We start from the raw sequence: 27,607 nt of genomic DNA, 5'->3' as shown, positions 1-27,607 counted from the left end.
AAATGGAAAACCCAAGGAAAAAGAGCAAATGGGGGAAAAAATATAATTAAAAATAAACATTACGCGGCGACAGACAATGGAGGGAAAAAACCAAGGAAAACTCACCAGCCAAAAGGAGGTCGGTCGAAAAAAGGCGAAGAAATGTGTAATAAAATAAAAACAGGAGCCAGGTGAAAATTGCATTTGTCCAAAGGAGAGAGAGATAAAGACAAAGGATCGAGGGTCTTTCTGCAGCAGCATTTTAGGCGCCTAATTGAGCGTTTTAGTTATGCTAATTGTTTGCCAGCAACAAGGACAACGAACACGGGCTAATGTCCCCCTATCCAAGATGTCCTTTCGAGTCCCCAATTCCGGCTCACTTTTATTGTTGCCCATTTGTTATAAGTGCAAGCCCCGAGATCATTAAAGCCAGGGGCTATTGGCCACATCTTGGAGTGTTTTTCTTTTCTTATGCTACTGGGGACTGACAAATGTGAACTAATTTAATACGTTATTGTGCGGAAAAACAGAGATGATTAAGGTTTTTGGGCAACTCCTATTAAGGTAGCACTTAAGTGGTGGATGAGTTGTTGAGATGTGTGAATTAATTTCCTGAAAAAAATCTCTCATTAACAATTTCCCATTCAATAAAACTGCTAATTTTCTTTTCTCTCTTTTTGTTTTGTTTTTTATTTTGATTATCTACCGTAAATTCTTATATCATACATATCTCGATCTTTTTGGTTTTCGTTTCATTTATATAATATATACAAGTACAATACATATATACTTTTACATATATAGGCAATATTTAGACTTAAGACCTAATTGCTTACTTTTGCCTTACATTTTGTGTCTTAAGGGGGATTCTCTTTGGGGGCAAATACATTTAGGCGTAGTATGTTTATATATATATCTTTTTGTTTTCATATAGAACATATACATATATAAATATCATTTATACGATTTATAAATAATCTTGACTTTGATATATAAATGTATAGAGAACCTAAAATTAAAAGCTTAGCACAACAATTTTCATTTGCTTTGTAAAATGAACTTTGGAGTTGGCGGACTAGGCTTTAAAATGTATTCAAGAATATTCGAAAATGGCATAGAATCGTAAAATTTGAAAGCTGCCAAAAGTGTAAGCCTCCCGACCAGCTCCTTCTTAGGAAAAGTTGAACAAACAGATATCGTTGCATTAATGATGAACTAGCGTTTTGCTTGTAATTCGCTTATCTGGCTTACAATGTTTCGTATTCCCTCCTTAAATGCATTTGAAGTTACTTTGAGCTAGCTGAAACGAGTGTGTCTGTTGTGTAAGTGTAAATATTTTAGATACATCCTGCAGTTGCTTCTGGGTCTTGGCCTTGGGCTGAACTCCTTCCCACATCGCACATCGTACATAGCACATCCTCTAACTATGACTATAGCTGGACTCCACTTTAATTTCTACCCCTGAAGTGTGGCACTGGAGTTGTGTGACAACTGAATCATGTTAATTGCCTGATGCATCTGCTGTTGGTCCTGCCGATGCCGATGCTGCATCCCCATCCGCATCCGCATCCGCATCCTTTCCAGCTGCATTTCGACACCCGCAGGCAGGATTTCTCCTCCTGCTGCTTTTGCCTCTGCCTTTGCCTCTGCTTTTGCTTTGTTACGATGACCCGCATTCCAAGGGGTCTTGTCCGCCGGATTGTGCACCTTCCGCTCGCGTTGCACGCCGCACCGCCGACCTTTGTCATCACCGCCTGCAACGGCGACACTAATTGCCTGGCCAGCGTCCAGCTGAGCACCGCCATCAGCGATCCACCGACCATCCACCGGGATTGACTTGATCTGGAGCTGGACGAGCCGGCTCCTCGCCAGGCGGCTCCTCCATCACCCAATCCACCCTCGGTGCCGTCGTCTTCTTCGCCTGAGGGTACAAAATGATAGAAAAGAAAGTCTAGCGAGAAATAGAAAGAAATGCAGACAGAAATGCAGGCCATGTATTCAATGTATTCCGGTACTTTCTCCATCTGACTACAGGCGAACTTGTGTAACTTCAACCAGAAAACCCTTGCATTTTCATATGGGATATAAAAAGGTTCTAAAACCATAAAGGAAGCCATTTTGCGGCAACACATTTTTTTAAAATACTAAAGCACATGGCAAAAAAGCAAGTTGGAAAGTATTATATCCAACCAACTATAAAAACTTTTAAAACGTTGAAATTAAGTGTATTATTGTAGTTACTTATAACAAAGGGATTTTAGAATCATTTCATCTTCACATAAGTTTTAATGAAATCCACTTTTTACTTTCAATTATTAAAATATAATATCAAACGCAATCCCTAAAAGTGTTTTACAACTGGTTTTGTATTCAGTTTTAATTAATGCCTCATGGATGAGCTACCAAAGTTCGAATGTAGTCCTATGTGGGAATTTTTTATTTTTTTGGTAGTGCTTGTGTAGTGTGTGTTTTGTGTTTTGGGAAAATAATTGGCTGCATAACTCACCCTGAAACTGCGTCAAATAGCTATTCTTCTTGTTTTGCGAATGGTCTTCGTGCAGGGCATATTGATCATAGAAATCGTCGGGATTGACGTGATTTCCATTGGCCACGCTTCCGTGTTTGGGAAACAGATCCGCTTCGAGGACGATCTTCTCGGTGGTTTTCCAGTAGATGTCGTGCAACTGGGCACTGCAGCGTAACTATTAAATAAAATATTTAATAAAATATATATCTTATATTTGGTATTTCATCAAGAAGTGGATAATCCAACTCACTTTGAGTTTGCCATTATCAAAGTGCTGATCTGTGACCACAAAATGAATGCCCACAATGGCGGTTTCCATGTCATTGCGGGCATCTCGAAGTATTTTATGATGACGCACAAGCGAGGGATTAACCTGAAAAATTGGATATTAACAGGGATTAAAATGGGGAATATATAATAGTAAATTCTGAGAGGTAAGGTCATTTAGGAATAATGTAGTTTTTAAAGGGGGAATTCAAATGAATATAGAATACTTTATAATAAACTAAAATATAATAATATGTGGTGATAGTAAATTCTGAGGAGTAAGGTCATTTGCAGTTTTTTATAGGAGGAATTTAAATGATTATAAAACACTTTATAATAAACTTTTCAGGTTTCCTTCCAGGGCTTCTTAGAAATGTGCGATATGAAAATGGCATTCGTTTATAACTGTCCAGGTCTGGCATTTGAAAGCCATTATCCCTGACGTGTTTGACCCCTTGAAACTGTGACTTTGATTGACTGTCTGGCTGCCAATTAGTTTGCCCTATGTGGCCCGATTTCACTTTAAATTTGCCCAGCCATCGCAGATACTTCTATTTTTTTTTTAGCCAACTTTAGCATGTTGCAGTTGTTTCGCGTATATTTAGCTGGTTTGTTGCCTGGTTTTGGCGGTATGTCTTTGTTGGCTTATTGTTTAAGCGCATTTTGTGGCCAACAAAGGCGGGGGAGTTGAGGAAATAGTCCGCACATCCAATCAACCGAGCGTGGCCAACTCAACTCAATTCGACAACCAGTTCGGCGGCATTCGCTTTTCCATTCAACCATCGCCATATTGCGGCTTGTGTAGGTGTGGGGCTTAAAGTGTGTGGGTGTGTGTGTGCGTATCGTTTGGCTATGTATGTGTTAGCCTTGTTTTCCCAACCACCCGGTGGTACCTATTTTCCCGTTTCCGCTGTGGCACCTATTATGCAGCATCAATAAGCATTGTTTGCCGTCGGGTGATGAAACTATCACCGTCTCTTTCTGTGGCATCCCCCATCTCTCTTACTCCTCTTCCGATTGTTCAGGATATGTAAGTTCATTATTTAGCATTTATTTTTATATTTTGAACATGTTTGGCCCCTGGTTTGAAACACATTTGGTTGTGAACATTTTAATTAGACATTTGAGAAATCACAAATTGTGGGAAATATTTACGCCTAGGCAAAACAATTTTATTCCCTTAACAATCATCAAACAACGGGGTAACTATTTGCATAGCTAGAATTGCAAAATGAATGTAATCTGAATCATAATTAAAGATTTCCTATTGTGTGCACTAATTCATTTGCCACACTAAACAGAAATGTTTGGCCATTTTAGTTTCAGCTTACACGGAAGTTAATGATTTGCATTCTCATGTTTTTGCTAGAACTATTGCTCTAGTCAAACTCGCTTGTGATTAAGTAGACACCCAAAGGCACCAAAAATAATTGAGAAATGTAATATGCAAATTACTGTAAATCGTTCCCAACTCTGGAGGACTTTTATCTGCCTCTACATTTTGCACATTTCCCAGAATCATTTCCATTTGGCTCCCAATTGCCAGGATATGGATATGGATATGGTTAGTTTGAACAAAAAATTACACCTAAAATTTGACGCTGCCGGAAAATGGGCGGGAATAATAATGTAGGGCTGTGCAAGGGGGCGTGTCTCCATGCGTTGATCTCCGCGAATGCGTGTGTTTTTCTGGTAATTACAGGGGGGGCCCTTAACCCCTTCCAAAAAGCAGACGCATAAATTCCCGACAGATGCCAACGCTTGAAAACAAGAAAATTGTGTTTGCATAATTTCGGGCGCATCCAGTGGTGTTGTTTGAGAGGGGGTTTGGGTGAGTGGGGCGGTTGGATACCCAAACAGGGGGCGGTACTCACCTCTTCATTATTCACTGTCCATGTGAGATTGGCCGCTGGCCGCGAGTGTCGCGATGTGCAATTACCTCGCAATATGTCGCCGACCCGATATCGAGGACGAATGCCCGATATGAATGGCGCATTGTGCGGCGTTTCTGCAAGGAAAATGGGGAAAAAAAAGATGGGGAAATGGGGGAAAATGAGATGGCATCATCAGCATCAGTTCAGAGGTAAACCGGATCGATTGTCACTATATTTTTGATACTCTGCGGCATTCGGAAAACCGAAATCCGTACCCAACCTGTCGTCCTGTCAATTGGCATTGCCAAGTGGGTGTGTGTTACTTGTGTATGTGTGTGTGGCGCAATCAATAACCGACGGCTGTGTGAGTGAGGCCCATTTCATAATTGAAATAATTACGAACCCTCCAGATCTGCAGAGTTGGAATTTGAATTGGGTGCTGCGAGCAGACCCAAAGCAAGCCCCAAAAATTTGAAATCAGATTCTAGGCTCAGCACTCCACAAATTTATCCATCAATTAATATGATGTTAAATACAACAAGATTTCACTATCAAATTCAAGCAAGCTTATTAACATTAAACTACATTTTTTGTATATAAGGGTGAAAGATATTTACATTTAAAAAGAAATTGTTTATTTTCTCATGTTTAAGTTTACTGTTAGTGGTCAAGAGAAGATTACTCCAAAACTAGACCAAAGCTTATCTCAAAAGTTTTCAATTAGATTTTAGCTTCAACACTCTACAAATTTTATTCATCAATTAAAATTCTGATAAGTATTATTGAAATTGTCTCTTTTCTCTTAATTGAATTTAACGTGTATGATTATTTATCAACCAAAATAAGATTATTCCAAAAATAGATCGTTTAAAAAGTAATCTATATAGTTGACTTGAAATTAGTTTTATTTTACTTTAAGGTAACAGTCTGTGGGTTAAAAAAAAGTTTGTCAGACCAGCTCTATTAATTTCTTGTTAGTTAAAATTATTCACAAACATTACATAAAAATGTCTGTTTATTTTTTCCAAGTGCATATCTCTCAGGCATATCTTCTAAAATCCTTACTCCTCCTGCTGTCCATTATCCTTGAAAGTCGAAATGGAAACCAGCAGACACATATCCGCATACATGTGACATATAAACATGAAATAGACACTTTCAAAAGTTTGTCAAGCCAATTTTAGTTCACCTACGTCAACATATCCAGCCCACAGAACATACAACCCACACAGCCAGTTTGGCAGTTTATTGACCGTCTCCATTGGAATTGTCCAAATGTTTGCTCTTAAGGCTTTCACTTTGTTTGCCGGCTTAAACGTCCTCATCTTTATCTCGTTTACCCCCCAAATTTGTTTGTATTTTGTCTGCTTAACTGCCAAAACATTCGAACTTGGAGTTTATTTTTAAGTTTTGTGTCCACAATCCCCACACAAGTATTTTGAGTCCGTCTGGAAGGACGACTTCCATTTGGCCTGGCCAATTGAATAAGACACTTGGTCAAGTTGGCAAGTTTGTATCTGTCTTTGACTCCTCGCCTCGGGTAAGCTTAACTTTTTTGGCTTGGCTTTTTCTGTCTCAAGAGAAATACTCGAACTTAAAATTAATTTAGTTTGGAATTTACAATTTTGAATATCCAAATTAGTTAAATATCTACAATCAGACTCAGTTGGTTAGTTTTTGTTCGATTTTTTAATGAAACACACCAGATTCGGATTCAGATAAAGCCCTTCCGATATTTTTTGTAAATTATTTTTGCCCGACTGAATTTTTTACTTACCAATAACTTCCAATTCTGCTGCCGCTATTAATGTATGAAATGAGGGCGCATCCGCCGATACTTCGCAACTGTATTTACCGGATGTAGCCATTGTCACCGCATCGAGCACCACTTGGCTCTCGTTCGAGGACACGCGCTGCAAAAAAGTTAACAAAAGTCCAGGTGAATGAAATAAAAGGAATATTTTTATAGCTGTCCAGAGCTTACATATACCCATATTTATTTATACATATCGTTCTCGCTGGCCAGATGAAAAATTTCAACAAACGTATCTGTATCTCGTTGGATTACTTCCGGTCTCCATGTATTTATATTCTTTTTACACATGTTTAATGGGTGCATTCAATAATTGAGGTATTTTTTTCGTTTCTGGCATCTCATAAATATTTTTAATTTTACTGTCGTTTATTAATAAATAATCATTTACGCAATAGCAAAATTGGACGGTTATAAATGTTTCTCTTACTAATCCTTTCGATCGACCAATCATTGCCTTAGAAGTACCCACACTTCAAAATTATATTCTCGCAACCATCTAAACTCGTTCTCTATATTTTTATAGCGTTCTCAGCTGAACATTGTATGTTTCCGTTGTTTTTGTGCTTTCTTTCTCTATTGGAGGCAAACAATTCTATTCGGGCCCTATTTTCACCATTTTCTATATATGGCAACTCTTCAAATGAAAAGAATGCTGTTTTGTCGTATTTTTTGTCACATGGATTGGAAACAGAAATTTGAATGAAAAATACGAAATACACACAAAAGCAGTAAGCAAATAAATAAAATGCCAACGTGTTTTTTCTATACGCCTGAATAATTTTCAAACCAATTTAAAAATGCCAATATTTATTGAAAAATATTGCCAGCTACGTTGAACGCATTTTGAAACTAAAAAACGAAGCTAAAGATCCAAATGGGAATCGAAAAGTTCAGCACACGTGTGCCACATTCTGTTTTTCCGGCTCCTAACTGCCATGAAGCGGAAGTTAAAAACCGTGTTTTGATTTGATTGCGCATCGAAATTTCACATGTGCCTGCCCCTTCTTGTTAACTGTAGCGTTTCGTTCGATTTGAAGGCCCTGGAAATGCAAATGTTTTACATTGTTTAAGCCGCAACCCGTTTAGTTCAGTTTAATTTATTTGGCTCCCATTTTTGCTTTTGTTCTATTGCCTATTTTATTGGCTTTTTGAATGGCATGGGAAAACTAAAATAAAAATTCGGTGGCAATAATATAGTTTTCCAAGCCAGATTTATTGGAATGGCAGGTATGTGTTGGTTTACAAACAAAGAGGTGTGATATAGAAATCGCCGAAATGTAAAAATGTGAATAGGTAAAATATTAATCAAAGTTTTTATATATTGTTAAAAATGGGAAAATATGTTTCATTATCATTACATTTAAACAGGCGCTCTTAATTGCACATAACCTTTGCTAAGTAAGGGTATTTAAGTTATAATGGGATATAGTATTTTAAAAACATTTAACTTAATTTAATTGAAAGATAATGGTTTCTAACTTACTCTCACTTTGACGCCTGGGAAGTGAAAAACCTTCATGGGCGGCGTTTCCTTGGGAGTGTATCTGTAAAACTCTCGCCTGCCCTTATACCATTTCACCGAGTACAGGCTGTCATCCTCGATGTCGTAGAAGCACTTCAGTATGGCCTTCTCACTACGCCTCACCGCGTGCGGTACTCGAACCCGGACATCTCTTAAAGCCTCGGTCAGTTCTGAAATGAAACAATAATAACAACACGCCATTTCAGAAAAACAATCCACCAACAATTATACTTAATTATTTAAAACTGCCATGCTTTCAGCGAAAAGGGACTAAACAAACAATTCCCGGGGGCCATGCCTAATAGAAATCAACTGTAGGCGATAAAAAATCATCGCATTTCGCATTTTTAATTCACTGTTTGCCTTTATTTTATTATCATTTCATTTTTTTTATTTGGTCACTGTTGTTCTGTTTCTTCGTTTTGGTTTACGGCGTTGTGCATAATTTATTACGGACATTTTGTGTTTTATTATTTGGAATTTTTATTAAATAAATCCCAAACGGATTTTATTGACTTGACAATTCCCACGATATTTTAGATGGGCTTTTACCCTTTCGAGCGAGTGAGTATATAAATTACAAGCTAGATTTTTAATGCCTACTTTCAAGAAATAAATAACATCTAAGCCAACAACCACTTCTTAATATGAAAGTTAAAGAACTGCTTATTTTGGTGTGCTATAAAAAATATTACCAAAGAACAGAATTAAATTTTAAATTAATTTTCACAGAAAGAGTAACTCGATATCGACCACTGCCTATTGAAATTTGGGAATTTTAATATCTAGTCTGATCACGTATTGACATGGCTTTCGGCATCGTTGTATGCCAAAAATCTCTAAATGACTGAGCACTCACACAGCCATATGCTCGCACATTCATACATATTTATAAATAAATATAGGTATATACTTTCAGGATATTTCTGACATTTGTACGTATGGCTGATTTCCTGTTTTACAGCCATGCCATTTTTTCCTTTGTCCTGGCTTCGCATTATAAATCAGCTTATAACAGGCAAAAGGCAAAAATGGCCCATGTGAATTCAACCCTCTCCATGCCACCTGTTTGCATTTATTGTTTTTCCCCAATAAAATATGAATAAATTGTTGCCTGATTATGTGAGATGAAATTAAAAATGATTTTATCCGCTTGTCGTAAAAAAATGTAACGCTGCTGAACGGCCATCAAACATTTTTCGCACATTTATGAATTCGGCAGGAACGAAAAATTTGCTTTTTTATGGCTAGCATAAGTATTTGATGGGGATTAAATGTTTTATACTATAGTCTTAAGCGATTATATTTTTTGGGTGAATTTTAAAATTTATCACCTACTGGTATTTTTAAGATGTATTGTTAAGCAACATGTAAGCTGATTAATTTTTATGAATGCCAAAAAGTATTAATAATTTATAAGCTTGTTAAAAGAAAGAAAAATAAAGTAAATATAATAACGAGTCCTACAAAACCTGTCATAACCCAAAGGGTATTATTTTAATCCAATTGCATTGTCCTTGAGAGGCACTCTACCTGTGTTCAAGCAAGGTTGCCATTAAAAAGCGATTTCCCACGACTGCAACTCAATTCCATTTCATTAGGTTAGACTTTCCGGTTTTTCCTCTGTCATTTAGCGCCTTTTGCCTTCTGTGGCTTCCATTTCATGCCACACTAAATAGACAAGGTTGCAACAATCCGGCAACAAATGAATGTCCAAACAAGCCAGCACGACTGTGGGAGGTGCTTTCCAAATCCCATCAAATAACTGTAATTGCAAAGTTTTTACAGCCAGACACGAGGAGCACGCCTATGAAGACCCCAAGCCCCCATTCCCATTCCCATACAATCCCCAACCCCTAACCCAGAACCCTTCTCTCTTCTGCCCCCTAACTCGCAAGGACAATGCACATGCAACCCGGACATTTGTCGGCCGAGAGAGAGGGGCAGGTCCCGCAGGACTCCTCCGGAGGAGGAGGTGGAACAACTACGTCCCCACAACGTGTGCAATAAATATGAATAACGAGCACAACGTGAGTGGCACACAAAGTAAAAACGAGACCGCTCTCGACATCGCACTGGCAGTGAAAAGGCAGATTCAGCAGGCCATCCTGCCGAGTCCTGGCCACCCACCCATACCCATGCCCATTCTACTCCAAATCCTTGGAGAGCATCCAACCTCATTGTTGGCGACACGCGGCGGCAAATATTTGCCACTGCCGCTGCCTTTTGTTTAAATCTTGTTTATGCAACATGCATGGCATATATTAAGAAGTGCCGGCCAGACTCGAGCAAATGTCCAGCAGCGCTCTGATTTACACCAGGCCACCGGATGACCAGATGGGAGTGCTCCAAGTGCCGGTTCGGTTAACAGATTGCTCTGCGGGTTGGTTACTTCTGAGCAGGCCAGGGACTTTAGTTGGTATATAATCGAATTGTACAGTGGTCAAGGGGCCTATCTGGGCTAGTAAACCTCGTATAAGAAGCTACATTAAATTTTTTAAGGACTTTTAAACGATGTAAGAGTTATAATCATCCTATAAGAAATTACCTATATATTGTAGTAAATTTCTTTTAAATTAATTGCTCGTATTCATGTTGACATTAAATTATATAAAAACATATTGAATAATTATTTTTAATAGGTTGCTCACTATAAGAATTGAATCAAGACTTATAGTTGGATGCCACAGAAATTTTTAACGTTTTAGCGGCAAACGGCAAATTTTAATTCCAACTAAAATATTCGTCGATGTCTCAGATTCGACTACATTTGTATTATATTTTATTTTGTGACACTTCAAAAAAGCGGACAAATCAATAGGGTCTTAAAAGTATGAAAGAATATATTATTAAAATCAAGAGAACAATGAACTTTTTCGGAAAGACGATTACGTTTTGTTAACTTTTGCACACCTAAAATTTCATTCAAAAGGGATTTAAAAACCATAGTGATTTGTGTGGCTTCAGGAACTACAATAGTTTACCATTTTCGCTCAGCTGATTGCAACAACTTAGTTTTTAAGCACCACTTCAAACTTCCGTTTCTTTTTCTTCGCCTGGCTGCTAAGTTAACCCATGTTGTGAATAAATTTAATTTTGACCCTAGAGTATCCTTGCTCAGCTGCTGAAATTATGACACTTTCTGTCAAAGCATATTTCGGCAAACTTACAGCCAGCTAATTGAAAAGAGTAAAACTAAGAAGAAGCATACTGGAAAGTTTGGCCAGGACTTGACCCGAACTAGCACATAATTTCCCTTCCACATGAACTCCTGGCCAAGAGCGGCATTTGCCTGGCTGACCACATAGTATAGCATGGTATAGTATACGCAAGCGAAGGAACTTGGCCAAGAGGAAACTTTGTAAAGTACAAGTTTATGGAGCTTGGCTTTTGAGTTACACTTACACTTATGCAACAGATGGGCCAAGACGGCAAACTGGCATTTTAATTTTCTATTAGCGGGCAACTTGGGGTTGCTTGTTCTCAGCACTTGAACCATCGACCTTTAAAACATCCGGGGATGACTGGCGCCAAATTCATCATAATTTGCGCTGACGTTAAACATGTAAATTCCCATTTCGGTCTGTAACCCAATACGAGACCTAGATATAACTCCCCTTTTTAGACCCCATCGAGCACTATTAGTGGCTCGACACTGTGCAGTCATTATTCAGTCAGATTTGACTGCCATCTGGGGTTATCAGCCTCCGTTTTTGAAACAGAGGGAGGTTTATTCAGGCGGACTTGACGCCAACGCGTCGGGGATGCTGATGCCCCACGAAGGAGCTAACGTCCTTTGGGGGTGGCTTGAAAAATTGTTGACAATTTCAGCTTAATGCATTTTGATGTCACTTCTTCTGGTTTAGCGAAAATGAATGCTCCTGCTGCTGTTGTTTGTCCTGCACAAACACAAACACAAACACAGACCCACTCCGTCAGTCACAAACACATGAGTTGTAGTCCTTGCATCCGCAGAACCACCAATTCTGACCAAGTTGCCTCCTTTCCGTCCTTTTCGCAGGATCGCTGAAGCCATAGCCATTCAGCTCTGTCTGATTCTGTGTCTGAGTCTGTCCTTTGTGTTGATTATGAAATTTAAGCACAAAAACCCGTGACAGTCTGTCCGCCCCCCTTTTTTGTTTACGCTTAAAGAGTTGGCTCCTTGGCGTTTGGCTTTTAATGGCACATTTTCCACTTTTCGCTCGCCTTTTTGGGGGATGCTACATTACAATTTAATGGCTTCCGCTCTGTAATTGTGAGCAGATTCGTAGAATGGCATAGCCAATGTAAGACCGAAGTTAAAGATATTTAATACCCAAAGCCCAAAATCAGATAGCCATAAGAAATCCAACAAGTTTCAGGCACTTCTTGCTAAGAGTGAAAAAAACCCAAAGCCAACTTAACATCCTTGGCCATTTATTTAAAAACTAAATAAGACAAGCATCGCTAAATCGCCAACTAAGCTCATAAAATCCCACGAACAAGTGCCCGAGTGTAAAGCAACGTGGGAAATGTTCAAGTACGAGAAAAATGGAATAAAACCAGAATAGATAGTTGGGCGGTAAAACGAGGAGGTTGTTGGGGTGTAAAGCTATGAAAAAGTGCAAGGATCAAACAGCTGAATGGGAGGCAAAGTCACATAGCTGGGCCAAAAATTAAAAGGAAAAGGAAAAGGGTGGCAAAAAATGCTAGCCTCTGGAATGAGTCGAAAAACGAAGGGACCCGCGTTCCATGTGGTGTCTGGTCTCCTTTTAGAACCCACTTCTGCCTTGGCCCCTCGACTCTCGTTTCTAATCTAACACGGGAAATTGTGCAGGAATTTGTTGCAATGAGCTTTTTATTATCCTTTTTCGATCTCACTTTCTCTGTGTGTGTGTGTGAAATACTAGGTGCTCCTTTTCTTTTTTTCGGCGATTTTCGCTCGCTTTTGCATTCATTTTCCGATGCGAAAGGCGAAAATTGCAGTGGCAGCGTGTTTTTCCTCACACGGAGCACAGGTGGAAATTTATACTGTTACCATGTTGCCACGCCCCCAAAAACACACACACACACACAAAGAGGGTGTTGCGCCCAGACGTTCATATTATTTGAGGATTTGTTAAATTTTCCGGGCTTTCTCTGCATTTTTGTCCACCATACCAACCTATTTTATTTTTTACACAATTTGTCGAGGCAAGGCGAACAAAATGGGCCACACAAGTGTCTGTTAAATGGTCGTTTAGGCCGAGGGGAACTCTATTTGTACTCGCGGACTGGGTGGGTTCAAGGTTTCCTTTTTGTATTTTTTGCACTTTTACCTTTTCTATCGCGAAAAGAGCTGCTGACTTGTTGACCTGTAAATAACTTGAGTTTAACGAAGAGATTAACGTTCCAGATTCGCTGGCGAAATTTTATACATTTTTTGTGAGCTCCCATTTTAGGGTGGAAATAAAAAACGCTTGTAAATGGAAAAAATGTGCAAAGGAAATTTGCGAATTGCTGAATAGAACTGATGAAGCTTTAGATTTTTCCAACAAATTTAGATTGATGATAAAACTCTTGGTGCTATCAAGACATTTGTTCATTGATTTAGGCTTCTTAAACAATTTCCGATATTCTTTCTGGAATATTAAAAAAAAAAGTACGAGTATCTTGTTTTTCAACCCTCTAAGAATTTTTCATTTCTTGTCAAGTCATAGAAACCATTATGCATATTTGAACCATATATCAAATTTATCATCCAACTCTAACCATAAAAACTATTTCATATATCGGATCTAAGCGAAATAGAAACATTACCGAGCAACCCCTATGCCATTTTCTATATCTTTATTTTCTAATCTCACCCACTCAACAGACTTAAACCACCCCCGGTCCACCCACACTTATCCACCCTTGGGATTAACCCTCCTCTGCCGGAACGGAACTCTGCTTACTTGTAAGAAGTTGGGAGCACGCGTAATTTTTAATTTACCATGACATAAATCGTATAAAACTGTCAAAGTCACTAAAAGCACGAAGCAACAGCCTGTTCTCCCTGCTGACTGCAGTGTCCTTTGTCCTGCGACCTCCTTCGGGGCACAAATTACGTCCCAAACACACAGAAGGGTGTCGAAAGTCAACAGAGGAGCAGTCGAAAAAGGTAGAGGGGCCATTGGAAAGACTTCAAAACAAAGCAATGGACTCCGTTTCCCACTGTACAGGATGTCGGCCCAGGACTCGGGACCAGGACATTAATAAGTAAATCTCCAGCATGTGACGGCTATCAGTGGCACTTCCGCTTCCCCAGGATACAATATATATACATCGATATATGTACAGTATGTATGACCGCCCACTCGCAAGTAAACCGAAACCATTTATATTTTATCTTGTCCTTGCCGTCGGTTCATGCGGAGCGAACTTCTCTAAAGTTCCCTGCTCCTGTGAAATGAAGTTGCCAGTCCTCAGAAACTGGGGAATTCCCCGAACCTGTATGTATGTCTGTGTGTGTATTTTGGCCGGAAGTTGCAATTCCTGCCCTCAATGCCTATAAATTTAACTTAGTCTTTTGCGGAACTTCTTCGCCAGCCGCCTCAGTGGCTTTTGTTGTTTTGTCATGTTTTGTTATCCTATTTGTCCTGGCTAAAAACAAGCCTGGAGTCCGGAGCACAGAGTCCAGCAGATCCAACATATATATCCTGGCTTGACTTAACACTCTGGCTGTTGATTTTCGGCCGAGGATTGCATTAGTTTAATTAGGTGAACAGAGGTGACAGCATCCAAGATAGATGCGGTCAATTTGTTTGGCTTGGCTTAAAAGCCGAATCTATAAAGTTTGTCACTTTGCCTAAATTCTTAATGCAACTTGGAAACTAAATAGCTAAGGAATTGAATAAGTTGTTCATTACTTAACTGATAAATAGCAGAATAGCAGAAGCGTATGTATAAAATATAATTTTGACTTACGAATTCAGTCTTCTATTGGAACTAAAAAACTCTAAGCGGGAGTTATTAAAAGGGAGTTCGACCTATTTATTTTCTCGAGCAAAAACTAAAATCCTTTGAGAGGTAAAAACAAATACTTGACGAGAGCATTTCACCAGAATAGACATGTCTGCCCAGAACCCTGTGACTGACATTATGATAACCCGATGACAGCTATTTGCCAAATCAGACATGTTAGCGGGTGGGGGGCTTTGTGTAAATCAATTGATTGGCAATGCGTTTTGATTGCCAGCCGAAATTTGGCCAGGACACGCGACGGGAGGGTGGTGGATGGGGATGGTTTTGTGGCCGAGGGTGAATAGAATTGGTTTGAGTTCTTTTGCCATGAGGAGGGGATCTTCCCCTTTTAATATATTATTTCCCGACATGCACTCCGTACGGCCTTTATTGTCTAAAAATCAAGACAGGCAAGACAGTCGTGGGGGACTGCGATAAATCCAAATGAATCGAAATTGCAAATTAAAGCGGCTTGCGTTAATTTCCACTTGCCAGCTGCAGTTCAATGACACAAAAAAACTGGAATGGCAACATCCAAAATGGAGTTTTCTTTGGTTTTCAGAGGGGGAGTGGAAGCTGGCAACTTATTGAAAGACGAATTTCTGGCTCTGAGCTGACAGCCTTAATTCGCTTTGATTTGTTCAGCCTGGCGGGGAAACAAAATGTTCAATGAAAGTTTGCCATTCAAAGTGGAACGGAGATTTCCGATGAATGAAAAGGAGTTTTGCCAGGCAAAGTTGGCTCAAAATATTGCGATTTTCTTTGAAAATGAGTAATTAATTGCTTAGTATTTATGTAGAAGCTTTGCGTTCGTTTTTTCTTATTAATATTTAAGTCGATTTATATTACGAGTTTATTTACCGGAGTCAGCTTCTTTAATTAACTATTCCAAAATTTATTAACCTTTGAGGAATTTCATTAATTTAAGTGGTAATAAATACGGTATTTATTTGGCAGCAATCTTTATAAGGTATTAGAAGACTTATTCTTTTCTGACTTTCTCATGGCAACTCATGGATTTTACTTGCGTGACCTACAAGCAAACAATAATTGTATTAATATGAAAAAACAAGCTAGCTAAACCGCTTATAATCGAATCTCATTGTTGTCTTGGACTCACCCACTTACCCACTCACTCAACTGAGCCGTGATCCTTGTTCAATATTCCCTTAGAAATATGCTTATATGTATGTTATTTCAGGGATATACAAATTTGTTCCTCTAATATTTCTCGTACATATGTTTTTTCCTCTTGATTTATTTTAATATTTTATTATACTTCTCGTTTGATGCAGAATGCATTTTGGGATTTTTTCCCCTCCCGTTCTTTTTGCCTTCTAATATTCTTTCATATTTCTCTTAACAAGATTTAGCCATCCACATGAAAATGCGATTTTTCTTTTATTTATTCTGGCTTGTAAATAAATATTGCTTGTATTGAAATAAATTTTACATGCATTTTTCCTTGTGGTTTTTGGTTGCAATGTTAAAGGAAATTTCAGATCCTTGCATTTTGCCATGGATTTTTGTGTAAATACCTTGGCCAAAATCAGAGGTTGAATACTCTTAGAAAATGTAATTAAACTAGTAAACAAACAACAAAGCATTAATTGACCTTTCATATGATGAAAGAAACTTTAAAATTATTCGAAATGGCTGTCCTAATCGAATAAATTAGTAAAAATAGGTATGCATTAGTATAACACTGGATAAAGTGTGGTTTTTATTACCTTGACCCGAATGGCTGATGTCAAATGCACTTTTTCCCAGTGCCCCAATGAAAAGGGGGTCAAAGTTACCGGCAAATTAAACGCAAATTACTTGCCAGAAACACAATAACATCCAACTTCTATACATATGCTTAGCTGCATAGATATAGCATGCATCAAACACCAGGCAGTTTGACATTGCCTGGCCTACCGCAACAACAATAAAAGGGGGTGACCTAGTGGGTGGGCGGATTGGATGGGTGTACGGATTGGATGGTGGGTTGGGGTTGTTTTTGGGGGCCGGACAATTACCGTTGCGGAGAGAAGGCAGACACCGCAGAACAATAGTTTCCTGTTTCCTGAGTGCTAAAGTTTTCATATGTCTGACCCATGGAGCACCACCACCTTGCCAAATCCACCTTTCCCAATTTGGTACCCACCACCCACCGGGCAACCCCAGATATTTAGGCTGGTTCCATGTGGGGTAAATCGGGGTTTATTTTGAGAGCTCGCATGCCTAGGTTATTACACAGGAAAAATAAACATGCTACCTATTTTTTTTTCCATTCCATTCAAGCAATTTCTTAAACCATATCCTAGTAAGATACTATTATAGATTTTTGTACATGGCCTCCAATCTTGTGACACAATAATAGATATTAGAGTATAAAATTAATTGAATTAAAAAAAATATATCGTGAGTAAAGTTCAAAGCTTTGAAGTTTAAAAACAAAAAAAAATCCATATTAAGTGCTACTTATTGACAGTGCAGGAGAACATTGAGCCCCCTACTGGAACATTTTTAATGCAATTTTCACCTAGCCAGGGCATCTCCTTTCTCCTCCTAATCGCCCAACCCATCCCGTCGCTCCCTCGACGTAATTACTAAATACCCTTGGTGCTTCCTCTGTCCTGGTCAGGACCTTTTTTCCTGCGCTCTCTTTTCCCTTGCTCCTTGTTACTTTTTTTCTTATCGTCTCGGATTTGTGGCCGCAAAATGTTTCGTGAGCTTTTGTTTGGAATTTGGCTAGCCCGGCTTTCATTTTTCTTATTTGTCTGGATATGGGTTTTTCCTCATCGCCTCCTTTGTTTTTCCTCTTCTCTCTTTTTTTCCCTCTGCCGCCTGCGGTCTATTTTCGTTGGCATTCCTTAAGTACAAGCGTGTGCCATGTTTATTTTTAATTAATTTTCCCTAAGCAGTCTAAGACTTTGCCACCGCCGAAGAGCCGAAAATCTCCGGCAGTTTGGGCCAAACTCATTGGAGCTCTCGATTTAGTGGCTTTTTTTCTGTTTTGTTAATTTTAACAATTTTCTACTTAATTACCTAACGGGTTTTTTGAGTTGGAGCCAGTCTCTTCTGCCGGTTAGGGCCAACCACATAAATGTTAAATGTGGTAATTGCGAGAGGCGAACAGAAGTACCTAATGTTCTTTGAATTTTTATGTTTGGATTACTATATTTAACAAAAAATGTACCATTTTATATTTGGTTCATATGAAACTTGGTCGTTTTAAAAGAAATTTATTGAGCTTCTAGTCCCATTTGTTAAAACTTAGTCGATAAAAGTCTATGATTCATGGCAAACTGCCTTTGGCAGAGTCTGCGGCATTCCGTTTAGCCCTGGATTCAATTCCAGAGCGCTGATCTGTCGGAACGTTCCGCAAGTCGTGCAAATTTCAAGCACAATTGAAGCCAGCTCAATTAGACCCACCGCCATGAAAAGGAGGTGAAAGGAAAGGGGAAATCCTGTCGACGAATTCCCCAACCAAAAATTCGTTCGGGAATTCCGTTGGCCAAGTCGAATCGGGCTCAAATTAGCCTGGTTTAAAGTATAATGAGCGTATAAATGATTAATTGTTTTTCAGGAAACTGATAAGGACAGGAGGGCGGGTCAATCTGTCGCTTAATTAACTAGACTTTATTGACTGCGCGAATTAGTCTAATTGCTCTCTTGTCACTCGACACCTGGTAGAGTCCTGAAGACCGAATGTTTCTTGGTGAATTTCCATTTGGAAAAATCAGTTTCAGTCCCCAGACTCGCCACGCTGACTGCCAGACTGAAGAATTAAATAATCTTTTATCAATGCCCCTGGGCATTGTCAACAACAATTGAGGCCGGTCCTGGGGACCATTCAACGATTTGTCACAAAGCGATTTCTGCTTATTTTCACAATAATTTCATTTGTCCTTTTGATAGCGAACAACAAAAAACTTTTCCATTCTCTTTCTCGAATGACCGCAAAGTTTCAATTACTTGAACTAATTTATTAATGTTGTTGAAATGTTATTCGAGGACTTGTATTTCTGCCTCGGCATACTTTGTTGTGTATTTTGTGTCGAGTGGGGAGTAGAAATTCGGAAAATTAGAGGTCCTAAGATATTTTCGAAAATTTAAATGGAATTAAATAGTTTGAATTCTTGGGCAGATAAGTTAGATAGAAAATCTGTCGTTTATTTGGTTTGCTTTAAATACAATTTTGTTGTTTTGTTAACACACAGAATTACTGTTTAAATTATATGTAAATGCTTTAAAATCCGCTTTAAATATTTATTTATAAAATTTATTTTATTTACTGAGCTCGAACTCTTTTTTCCCCCCTTAAAATTAATGTCTGTCATGACTGCTAATTGATGGCTAATTCAGTCAGACTTTAAGCCATGCTCCTGTCGAGTTCGGGAAATCAATTTAACTTTAATTAGTATGCCAGACATGCATGTGCTGGAAGCACTCATTTTACAGAGTGCCGAGAATAATAAAACGGCCAACTGGAGCTGCATAATTTTTGGCGTTAATTCAATTTACACTTTTCAAAAGCGAGGCGGAAGTTCATCCCGTCCACGTCCACCCAGTGACCGTTTTTATAATAAAATAATTTCAAAACTGTATAGAAATTTGTGAAATTCTAGCGAAAATGTGTGCAACAGCTATAAAATATTTGACAGGCAAAGGAAAAACTTTTGCAACTAATAAAAAGCGGAAATGCCGCGCAAACCGGATGGCAAAGGGGGGGCTATTTTGACTCAGACATCAGGGGAAAATGCGTCTTGTCAGCCCGTCTATTGGCTGATTTGCCCCCTTTTTTGGCACCCCTTTGGCTGCGGGCATAAATAATAAATATGGCATGTAGTAAATGTAAATGCGCAGTGGAAATTCCATAAATTCAAAGGCCCAGCTGCGCATTCCCTTCATGACATTTAACACTTTGGCAAACAGCAGCAGCAGCCCGGCGATTCGGCGAGGCGGCAAGTTAGCAAGCCATTCAAATGCACTTGAGATTCCAGGAGCAACAGCTGCGTCCTTCCGAGGACCAAATGGAAGGACTCCCGCCAGCGGTGGCAACGTGACGCGATTGGCATGGCCAACTGTCGGGGGGAAATTAGGTGGAAACTACTCGAAAAAGCAATAGCAAATTGATTAATGATGATCCAATATTAAGAAACGTGCCTGAGAAACTTAACTTTTTGCCAAAAAAAAAAAATAAAATTAATATGTATCGCCCGATTTTCTATCTAATATTAAGGGTCTTCCAAAATTTTCCTCGAAGGCTCCTAGAAAAACTCAAACGCCTTGCATCGCCTTTTTGAACCGTGATTACCAAAAAGTTCCTTATGCAAGTATTTATAGAAAAAGGACCTTAAAGTGAAAGGAACGAAGACTTTTGCCTTTTAGAACCGCAATTACAATGAACGCATTCTATATTTTTGAATTCGTCAAAACATTTGAAAAGTGTTACTCCTTATCTATCGAACTCCATACTCAAAATAATTTGAGGACTTTTTTAAAGGAAGATATAAAGGATTCATAGGAAATAAGAATTTCTGGCAGCCATCGAGGTAAACAAGAAGGGTCCAATTTTGTAGCCCAGTGTTGTTATTTGAACGTTAAAAAAATGTCGCCTGTTTAACAAAAACATGTCTTTTTGAATTATATATAAAGTCTAACCTGCCCACTGAAAATTTTTTAACGGCTTTTTAACGATTTTTCATGTTTATTTATTATTAAAATATTCACTTGAAGGACAAAAATCTATTTTTCTGTGACCTATTTTAGATTATTCTTTCACGGTGCCATCTCTGCTGAATCGAATGGGACTTGACGTGCGGAGGAGCCAAATCCAAATTAAATAAGATTTGTTTGGCCGCCTTTCAGAGATGCCGATGCCGAACGGCAGTTCAGCTCAGTTCAGGTCGAGTCAGGTCAGGTCAGGTCCTGTTGGCCACCCGCAGGATGTCTTCGCCACATCCACATCCAGATCCACATTTCTGGCCCTCTGGCTGGGCTTTAACTTTCGTTGATGGCACCGACCCGATGCCGCGCATTTTAATGAGTCAAAAACACAGCCCGCTTGAGTTCTGGGGGCGTGAGATGTCGGATTGTTTGCCAACAAACATGCGTCAAGTTCAAGTTGGCGTGTGAAAGGCAAGAAACCGCCTTCGTCAGGGTAAATAAAAAAAAATAAACCAGAGGCAAGCAAGCATCTGAAAAGGACAAAAGTTTTTATCATGACGTCTTGGCCTTAATTTCGAGTTTCAGTCTCGGCTTTCGAGGTTTTTGGTGTCGGCCACATTGTGTCGCTTCGAATTGTTTGCTGGGCGGGGCCCAAGAAAAATGTGTTTAGAATACGGAAAACTTGTTGAAAATTGAGTTTTGTGTGAAGTTTTATTCATTGATTTGCGGGTTCGTGTGGGTGGTTTGCAAGATGCGGTTTCTTGGTGGAGTTTTGTGGCAGGCAAAGTATGCGTAAGCCGGGGATGTGTGGTTACAGGAACTGAATAAGACCCTTAATGGCCTTTTGAAACGGGGCTTAAAGTTTCCTAATATATAAAATCAATTAAAGGCTTAACTAGGAATTATAAAATATACGAGAATATATTGAAAGGATGTCTGGGGGAATCCATCAAAACTATTTACAAAATATTTTTTTTTACAATTTAAATTGTAAAATGTATCCCTCATCGTAGCTTCTCAATGCTGCTTTGCGTTTAATTAAGTAAAATGTTTTGCCAATCCTTTTAAAATGCCAACAACTTAAAACACCCCTTGGCAATAACACTTAAGAAGGGTATCAATTAAATTGACAGTAATTCTTGGAGCTTACTTGCCACACTTTCCTATAAATAGGGGGGTTCCCCGACACCCGGGGAATGTGTCAATCGCAATTGGCGAATGCCAACTTTGGACCCGGAAAGTTTCCCTTTGACCCGCTAGTGCCATTCGATACGTACGTGTTTATTGGAAACCCGGTTGCACGTTCATTATTTGAGGTCACAACAATAGTGAAAGCATCCGCCACGACCAAATGTGCAATAATTTTTAGCTGGCAAACTTTTGTTAGAAACGAATACGAAGTCGACACAATTCGACGGAACGACATGGGGAATTTTTAATCAATAACTTTGATTACTTTCGTTGTTGTCGCAGCCATAACCAGGTGTTTTGAAAGGCATCAAAAAGGGGCAGGGAAGTCTGTTAAGTTTATTAATTTGCCACTTGAGCGTTGCAATTGCGCTGTTGCAGTCTCTCGTAAATTTTGTAATGGCAAGATATTCATGGAAAATGCTTTCATTAAGCTTTTATTGCTGCGTCGTCGGCGAAGGTGAAAGGTAAATCGTAAAGGTTGGGGCCTTGGTCACGTTTTGCGCCGTTTGTTGATTGCCCCGACTTTCAGTTGCACATGTGAGGCGATATGGCCATTAAAAATGCAGCACCAACTCCTTTCCCCCGGATTGAGACCCTTTTTCCGCTCTCTCTGGGTTATGAATTGCAATGCATTTCGTAGTGGCAGTCCAAAAGGGCAGCCTGCAAAGGAATTTACCTACGACCTGGCTCTCGGCAATGAAGTGAGTGAAAAGTACCTTTGTTTTTGCCAGACAGACCGTTGAAATATTGTGTAAAAGAGTTTTATATTTATTGCAAATCAAATTTAATCTTGTTAAGTTCCACTAAACCCTTGACCCAATTTACAAGAGTTTAACTTTAATCAAACAGTTGCTAAATTCCACAAAGCCCAGGAAATGGGAAAATTATTTACTAAATTCCATTAAGCATTCACAACGATAAAGCATTTTCAAAAAATTAAATATATCCACATGGAAAGTAGTTTAGCAAATAAAAGTGATCAAACATTTACAAAAGATTATAGTTTGCATGTTTCCAAACGTGATAGGAATTGTTATGCCAAAAAATACGCAGTTTTAAATTCTACTAAACTATTTGGGGACAGAACAAATGGTTCATAAATTTCCTTTAATATTTTCATTAGCTTAATTAAATAATGTTATCGAATTATTCTTAAATTATCTATCATCAAAGGCTGCAGCTATCACTTCCCAAAATACCCGTTTTCATAAAAAGAAAAAGAAGATGCTAATTATTTAATTAAAAACTGTCGCATATATGTAGTCTTTTCACTTTATAGTGCATTTTAATAGAGCTCAAGTGGGCGGCCAGTGGGGGCGTGGCACGTGGGAGGGGCGGCTTAGCGGTTTGCTGCATAATGGAGGTGAAAATTGTTGTCTCTGCGCCCCAGTTTATGTTCATGTGCGGGGCTTTGGTGTTATGCGCCAGGCATTTACCCACGTAAATATTAATAACGATTATTAACTATTTGCGAGCGTTGGCAAGGAACAGGATCGGGCTGCAACAACAACAGAGGATAATGGCATGCATATCATATATGTATGTTCGCATGCATGCGTATATTAAAATTCTTGAGCATGCAAATCTGTCGCGAACCCCAGGGCGAGCTGGATAATTGGTGTGTTTTTAAAACAATAACGCGCCGCAGGGGACTTTAATATGATATATATCGTCCTTAATGAACTCCCCCTTTTGTAATTCGCTGTTACGTGGCGGGACGAAGGGCAAATTCAAGGTCTTGTTATCCTTTCATCTTCTCTGGTATTTGCTTTTTAATTTCATGCTATTATAACCATTATCGCCCTATTATTTAGGGTTAAACAGAGATCATATAATAAAATATTACTATACGCCGTATTTTGCTAACAAAGACTAATAATAAAATTTAAAAGAGAATATGATAATATTAGTAGATAATACCATAACACAATCTAGGGGAAAGGTTTTGTAAAAAGGGATTTCTAAAATCCTTCCAACGTATCCCTATATGGATTTTACTCTCTCCACAGCTGCTCGATTTGGCGTTCCTGCTGCATTTTGTCAAACTAACACATCGTTTTCCGGTGCATAGTTTTGGGGCCCCCTTTTGGCCAGACCCAAAGCGATGCCAATGACCGGGGTCAGATGGGAACCCTAATGGGAACCCATAGGGCACGCACTCGCACACACAGGCAAAATTGTTTCCTGTTATTATGCAAATTTCTTCATGGCTCACCCGCAGGCACATGCCATGGAAATAGTTTTCCTCTTCGAGGGCTTTGCATCCCCGAATTGACCTTACCAGAGCAATTAAGCCGCTTAACCCATGGCTGCAGCCATATTTTGCAGCCCACCCATAAAAATTGTTAAGCTTCATCCCATCCGCTTGACAACGACAACGAAAACGAAGCGAAAATGAAAAATAAAATGGCCAAAAACATTTGGCCGTTACAGCTGCAGTTTGTCAGTCGTGGCTAAAGCTTCAATTTGTTTCCCTTCCGCTCCTCCATCGCCTTCTCCTTCTCCTGCTCCACCTCTGCCTGGTTTTGGCCCGCTTTTTTTGCTCTTAGCCGAATCGAGATTTTCATGCATTTTATGTAACGATCCGACCACCTACCCATCACGCCCCTCACACAGGTCTTTGCATCAATAATAGTTGTTTGGGGGTTCCAATCGGTGCACTGACGGAAAAAAAACAATCTTAGCTTACATGGCACAGTTTTGTATTAAGAGTTATGTTAGGTATAGAAAGTATATTTTTCTAAAATTTACACAAATAACAAAAATCCCAGCCCTGTCCTATTTTTTATATTTATATATTTTTAAACTGCCATTTATATTTTAGCCTCTTAGATAACAGTTCCTCATATAAGAACCCGTTGAATCGTGTCCTAAAATTCATATTAAAATGTTAAAAAATATTTTTTTTGTTTATAAATGTGTTTAGACTATTCCATAAAACACACAACATTTTTCAACATTTTAAAATACCAATTCAGTTTTTAAACCCTTTTTACCTCAAGTACGAAGTTTTCACTTTTGTTTCTGTGTGTTTGCTGGTTATGGTTTGCTTTGGTTTGACGGTTGTCGTTTGCGTTTGGCTATGATTTTTTAGTAAACGAGCAAAGGACTCAAATTCGAAATTCCCAACACTCTGGCAGAGCTGAGCTTATTCATATTTTTTGCAATACCCATCCCGATGCCATCCCCCCGTCCATCGATTTGCCTGTTAGTTTTAAGTATGCCAAGCGAAAGGCGAAGCCAAGTCAAGCATCCTCGAAAGGGGAAACGGAAACTGTGCGGTGGCCTGTCTCGAGTGGAAAAGTGGTTGGCGAGATGACATCGGATCAGGAATCCTACGCCACCGAATGCACTGTAATTGGTTCGATAATATATACAGGAATTGATTTTCCAATCAAAGTGGTTGCCTCGATTGAGCCTTAATTAAAGTCGGGTTGGTGATGCCACTCGAGGTGACAATTTGTGACCTGTTTGTTGTCTTTTTCCTTTGAGTGAAATAAAACTATCAAAGGATATTTCTAATTGCTTGGAATGATTTATTGAAGTAATGACATTTTTATGATCGGCCGGAATTTGATATGTTACAGAGGGGTATATGTTAATTGGAATTTCAAATATTATTTACCACAAATCGTTTTTCCCCCTGACAAATAGTCAAAGCACTTATTCTCTGATTGAGCCCAGTGGAATAAAATCAATAAACTCTGGGAAAACCACACCTTTCCATTTGGCTGGCCTTCCGGTCCCTTGCAATTTAAATCACATTTGCGGCTAATACAAATTACAGCCTATTGTGCTCGATATCCACTAATTTCACCCACCGACAAACCGACAAACCAACTAACCTCAAGGCCCCGAAAGGCCCCAAATAAATGACAATTTCCCCAACAACATTAAGACGTTAAGGCAAGTTTTGAAACAATCCGAACTGGAAATAATATTGTCACAAATTTGCAAGCACTCTCGGCATGTGGTTATTAAAAGTAAATCAAGTGCACGACCGATTTACGTGGCCCCAGACTAATTAGCCACTTGTGTGTACTAAGCCCGGTACTCAGCCACAGAAGGGAACCGATTCCCCAGTCCTATGCCATCTGAAACCCATCCAAATGGGGGTACAAAAACATTTTGCTGTTTTCCCGATTGTTGTGCGTGTTGGAGATTTTTATCGTCTCCTGTAAATTGTGGGAGTTCTATTCAGTGGGTGGGTATATGGGTGTTTTTTTAGGGTAAGGCAAAGGTCTCCGGAGTCTAGTACAATGCCGTCGTCTACATCGAGTGCACTTGGGCAACCGGCTCGATAATGGCAGGTTAATAAACGTTTTTGTGCGACATTGAACGTGTGGCGAGACGCAGACGCCCAGGTGTGGGCAGACTGTCGTCCTTCGTCCTTTTTGCATGGCTAATGTCCGACCCGCCCCCTTAAAGGCTTGCCAGGACCACGTGGGCGGACTGAACTTTCGATGCAGGGCTTATGTGCATATCGCACTAAATCACGGTTCAATGGGGCTTATATTCGGCAAACACAAAGAAGGTATTGGCCAATTTAGAAAAGGGCAATCACATGTTGGTGACCAAAATGAGATGTGAGTAAATATACAACCCTAACTATAGCTTTTCTAAAATCATTTTAAGCCCCGAAGCTTTGAAATATTTTATACACATATATTAGGGAAAGCAAAACTTAATAATTAATTTGTATTGAAGAGACGGCATTAAGTGGAATTTAATTTTGACTTTTTATTTAAATATAGAACAATATTAAGGATAATATTTAAATAAGACTCCCTGGCCATACCAAAAAAATCAATAATCGATAAATTTGTATTTCATTTAAATTTCTACACTCAAATGAAACCGCAAAGAATACCTGTTTTTTGTACATCTTCGTTAGTTATTTCGTTGTGTTCATGCCTTAACTTATAATAATCCCATTTCAACACCACTTTAAGCTGATGTTATTTTGTCTCCAGCCTACGAAGAAACTAGAGAAAGCTAAGCCCGACAGTCACTTGTCACAGCATCCAGAGCCTACACAAAAGTAGTGGGCGAACTACTAAATAAAGCCCGAAAAGGTATGCTACACGAAACAAATGCCAGGCACGTTGGAGGCATTTATCAAGAGTCCCTCCACAGATGTCCTGTGGCAGAAACTAGGGGCTGCAAAAAGGCGGGGGGTAACGCTGTGAAAGAGGATAACAGGCCCAAATCCAGATCGCTCCGAGTGACAAAGAGTCGAAAATTTCAGTCACGCGAAGGGCTTAAATGTCGTTTGATGTATTCGCCGTCATTTAAGTTCCCGTTGACGAAGCTGGCGATAGATATATACCCATATATGTAGGAGAAAAATCAACTGTCAGATCCCGCTTTTGCCCATAGAGAAACGCCTAGGACTTTGGGGCCAAAGGCAAATGCATTTGTGTGATAGATTCGCCACTTTATTGACATGTGTCCTGGCAGCCAGCTCCTGGAACCGATTGACTGGGCCGAAGATGCAGATAAAACTCAAATCAGCGGCACACGTTCAAGGGTTAAGGCCAGGTGAATGGCGGTGGTGGTGGTGGTGGTGGAAGCAACTTGTGTGATTTATTGAATAAATCAGTTTGGAAGTCTCCTTCCCGAAGATGCTGAAATATTTATGTGTATGCTATGTACATACGTTCGACTGTGCGTGCGGTTTTTGAAATTTATGTGCGATGGTAAATAAAATGAGACTTCCAACGGTGGCGCAAGCCGCAAAGTCGAGGCAATAAAAATTTGGAGTGTGTGTAAAGCTCGGTCAGATATAATCCTATATGGTATGTTTGCTC

At 39.3% G+C, this 27,607-nt stretch overlaps 1 protein-coding gene across 2 annotated transcripts in view; it reads right to left on the bottom strand.

The window, feature by feature from the left end:
* Nucleotides 1-650: 650 nt before the first annotated feature.
* The window catches only part of beat-Ia (beaten path Ia), a 34,637-nt gene continuing 7,680 nt past the window's right edge, over nt 651-27,607 (bottom strand). Inside the window, exons 3-8 of one of the 2 annotated variants that reach the window (XM_036822776.3) lie at nt 7,947-8,155; nt 6,425-6,560; nt 4,648-4,781; nt 2,757-2,879; nt 2,486-2,681; nt 651-1,930 (exon numbers count right to left, since the gene is read on the bottom strand). In XM_036822776.3, the coding sequence (XP_036678671.3) occupies nt 1,476-1,930; nt 2,486-2,681; nt 2,757-2,879; nt 4,648-4,781; nt 6,425-6,560; nt 7,947-8,155 (1,253 nt within the window). In that variant the 3' untranslated portion in view covers nt 651-1,475. The remainder of the gene's footprint in view (nt 1,931-2,485; nt 2,682-2,756; nt 2,880-4,647; nt 4,782-6,424; nt 6,561-7,946; nt 8,156-27,607) is intronic. The other variant, XM_036822777.3, reaches the window with a different exon arrangement.

This window comes from Drosophila suzukii, chromosome 2L (genome assembly GCF_043229965.1).
Source record: "Drosophila suzukii chromosome 2L, CBGP_Dsuzu_IsoJpt1.0, whole genome shotgun sequence".
NCBI lineage: Eukaryota > Metazoa > Arthropoda > Insecta > Diptera > Drosophilidae > Drosophila > Drosophila suzukii.
The sequence above is the reverse complement of the archived record's forward strand: the minus strand, read 5'-3'. Positions and strand labels throughout refer to the sequence as shown.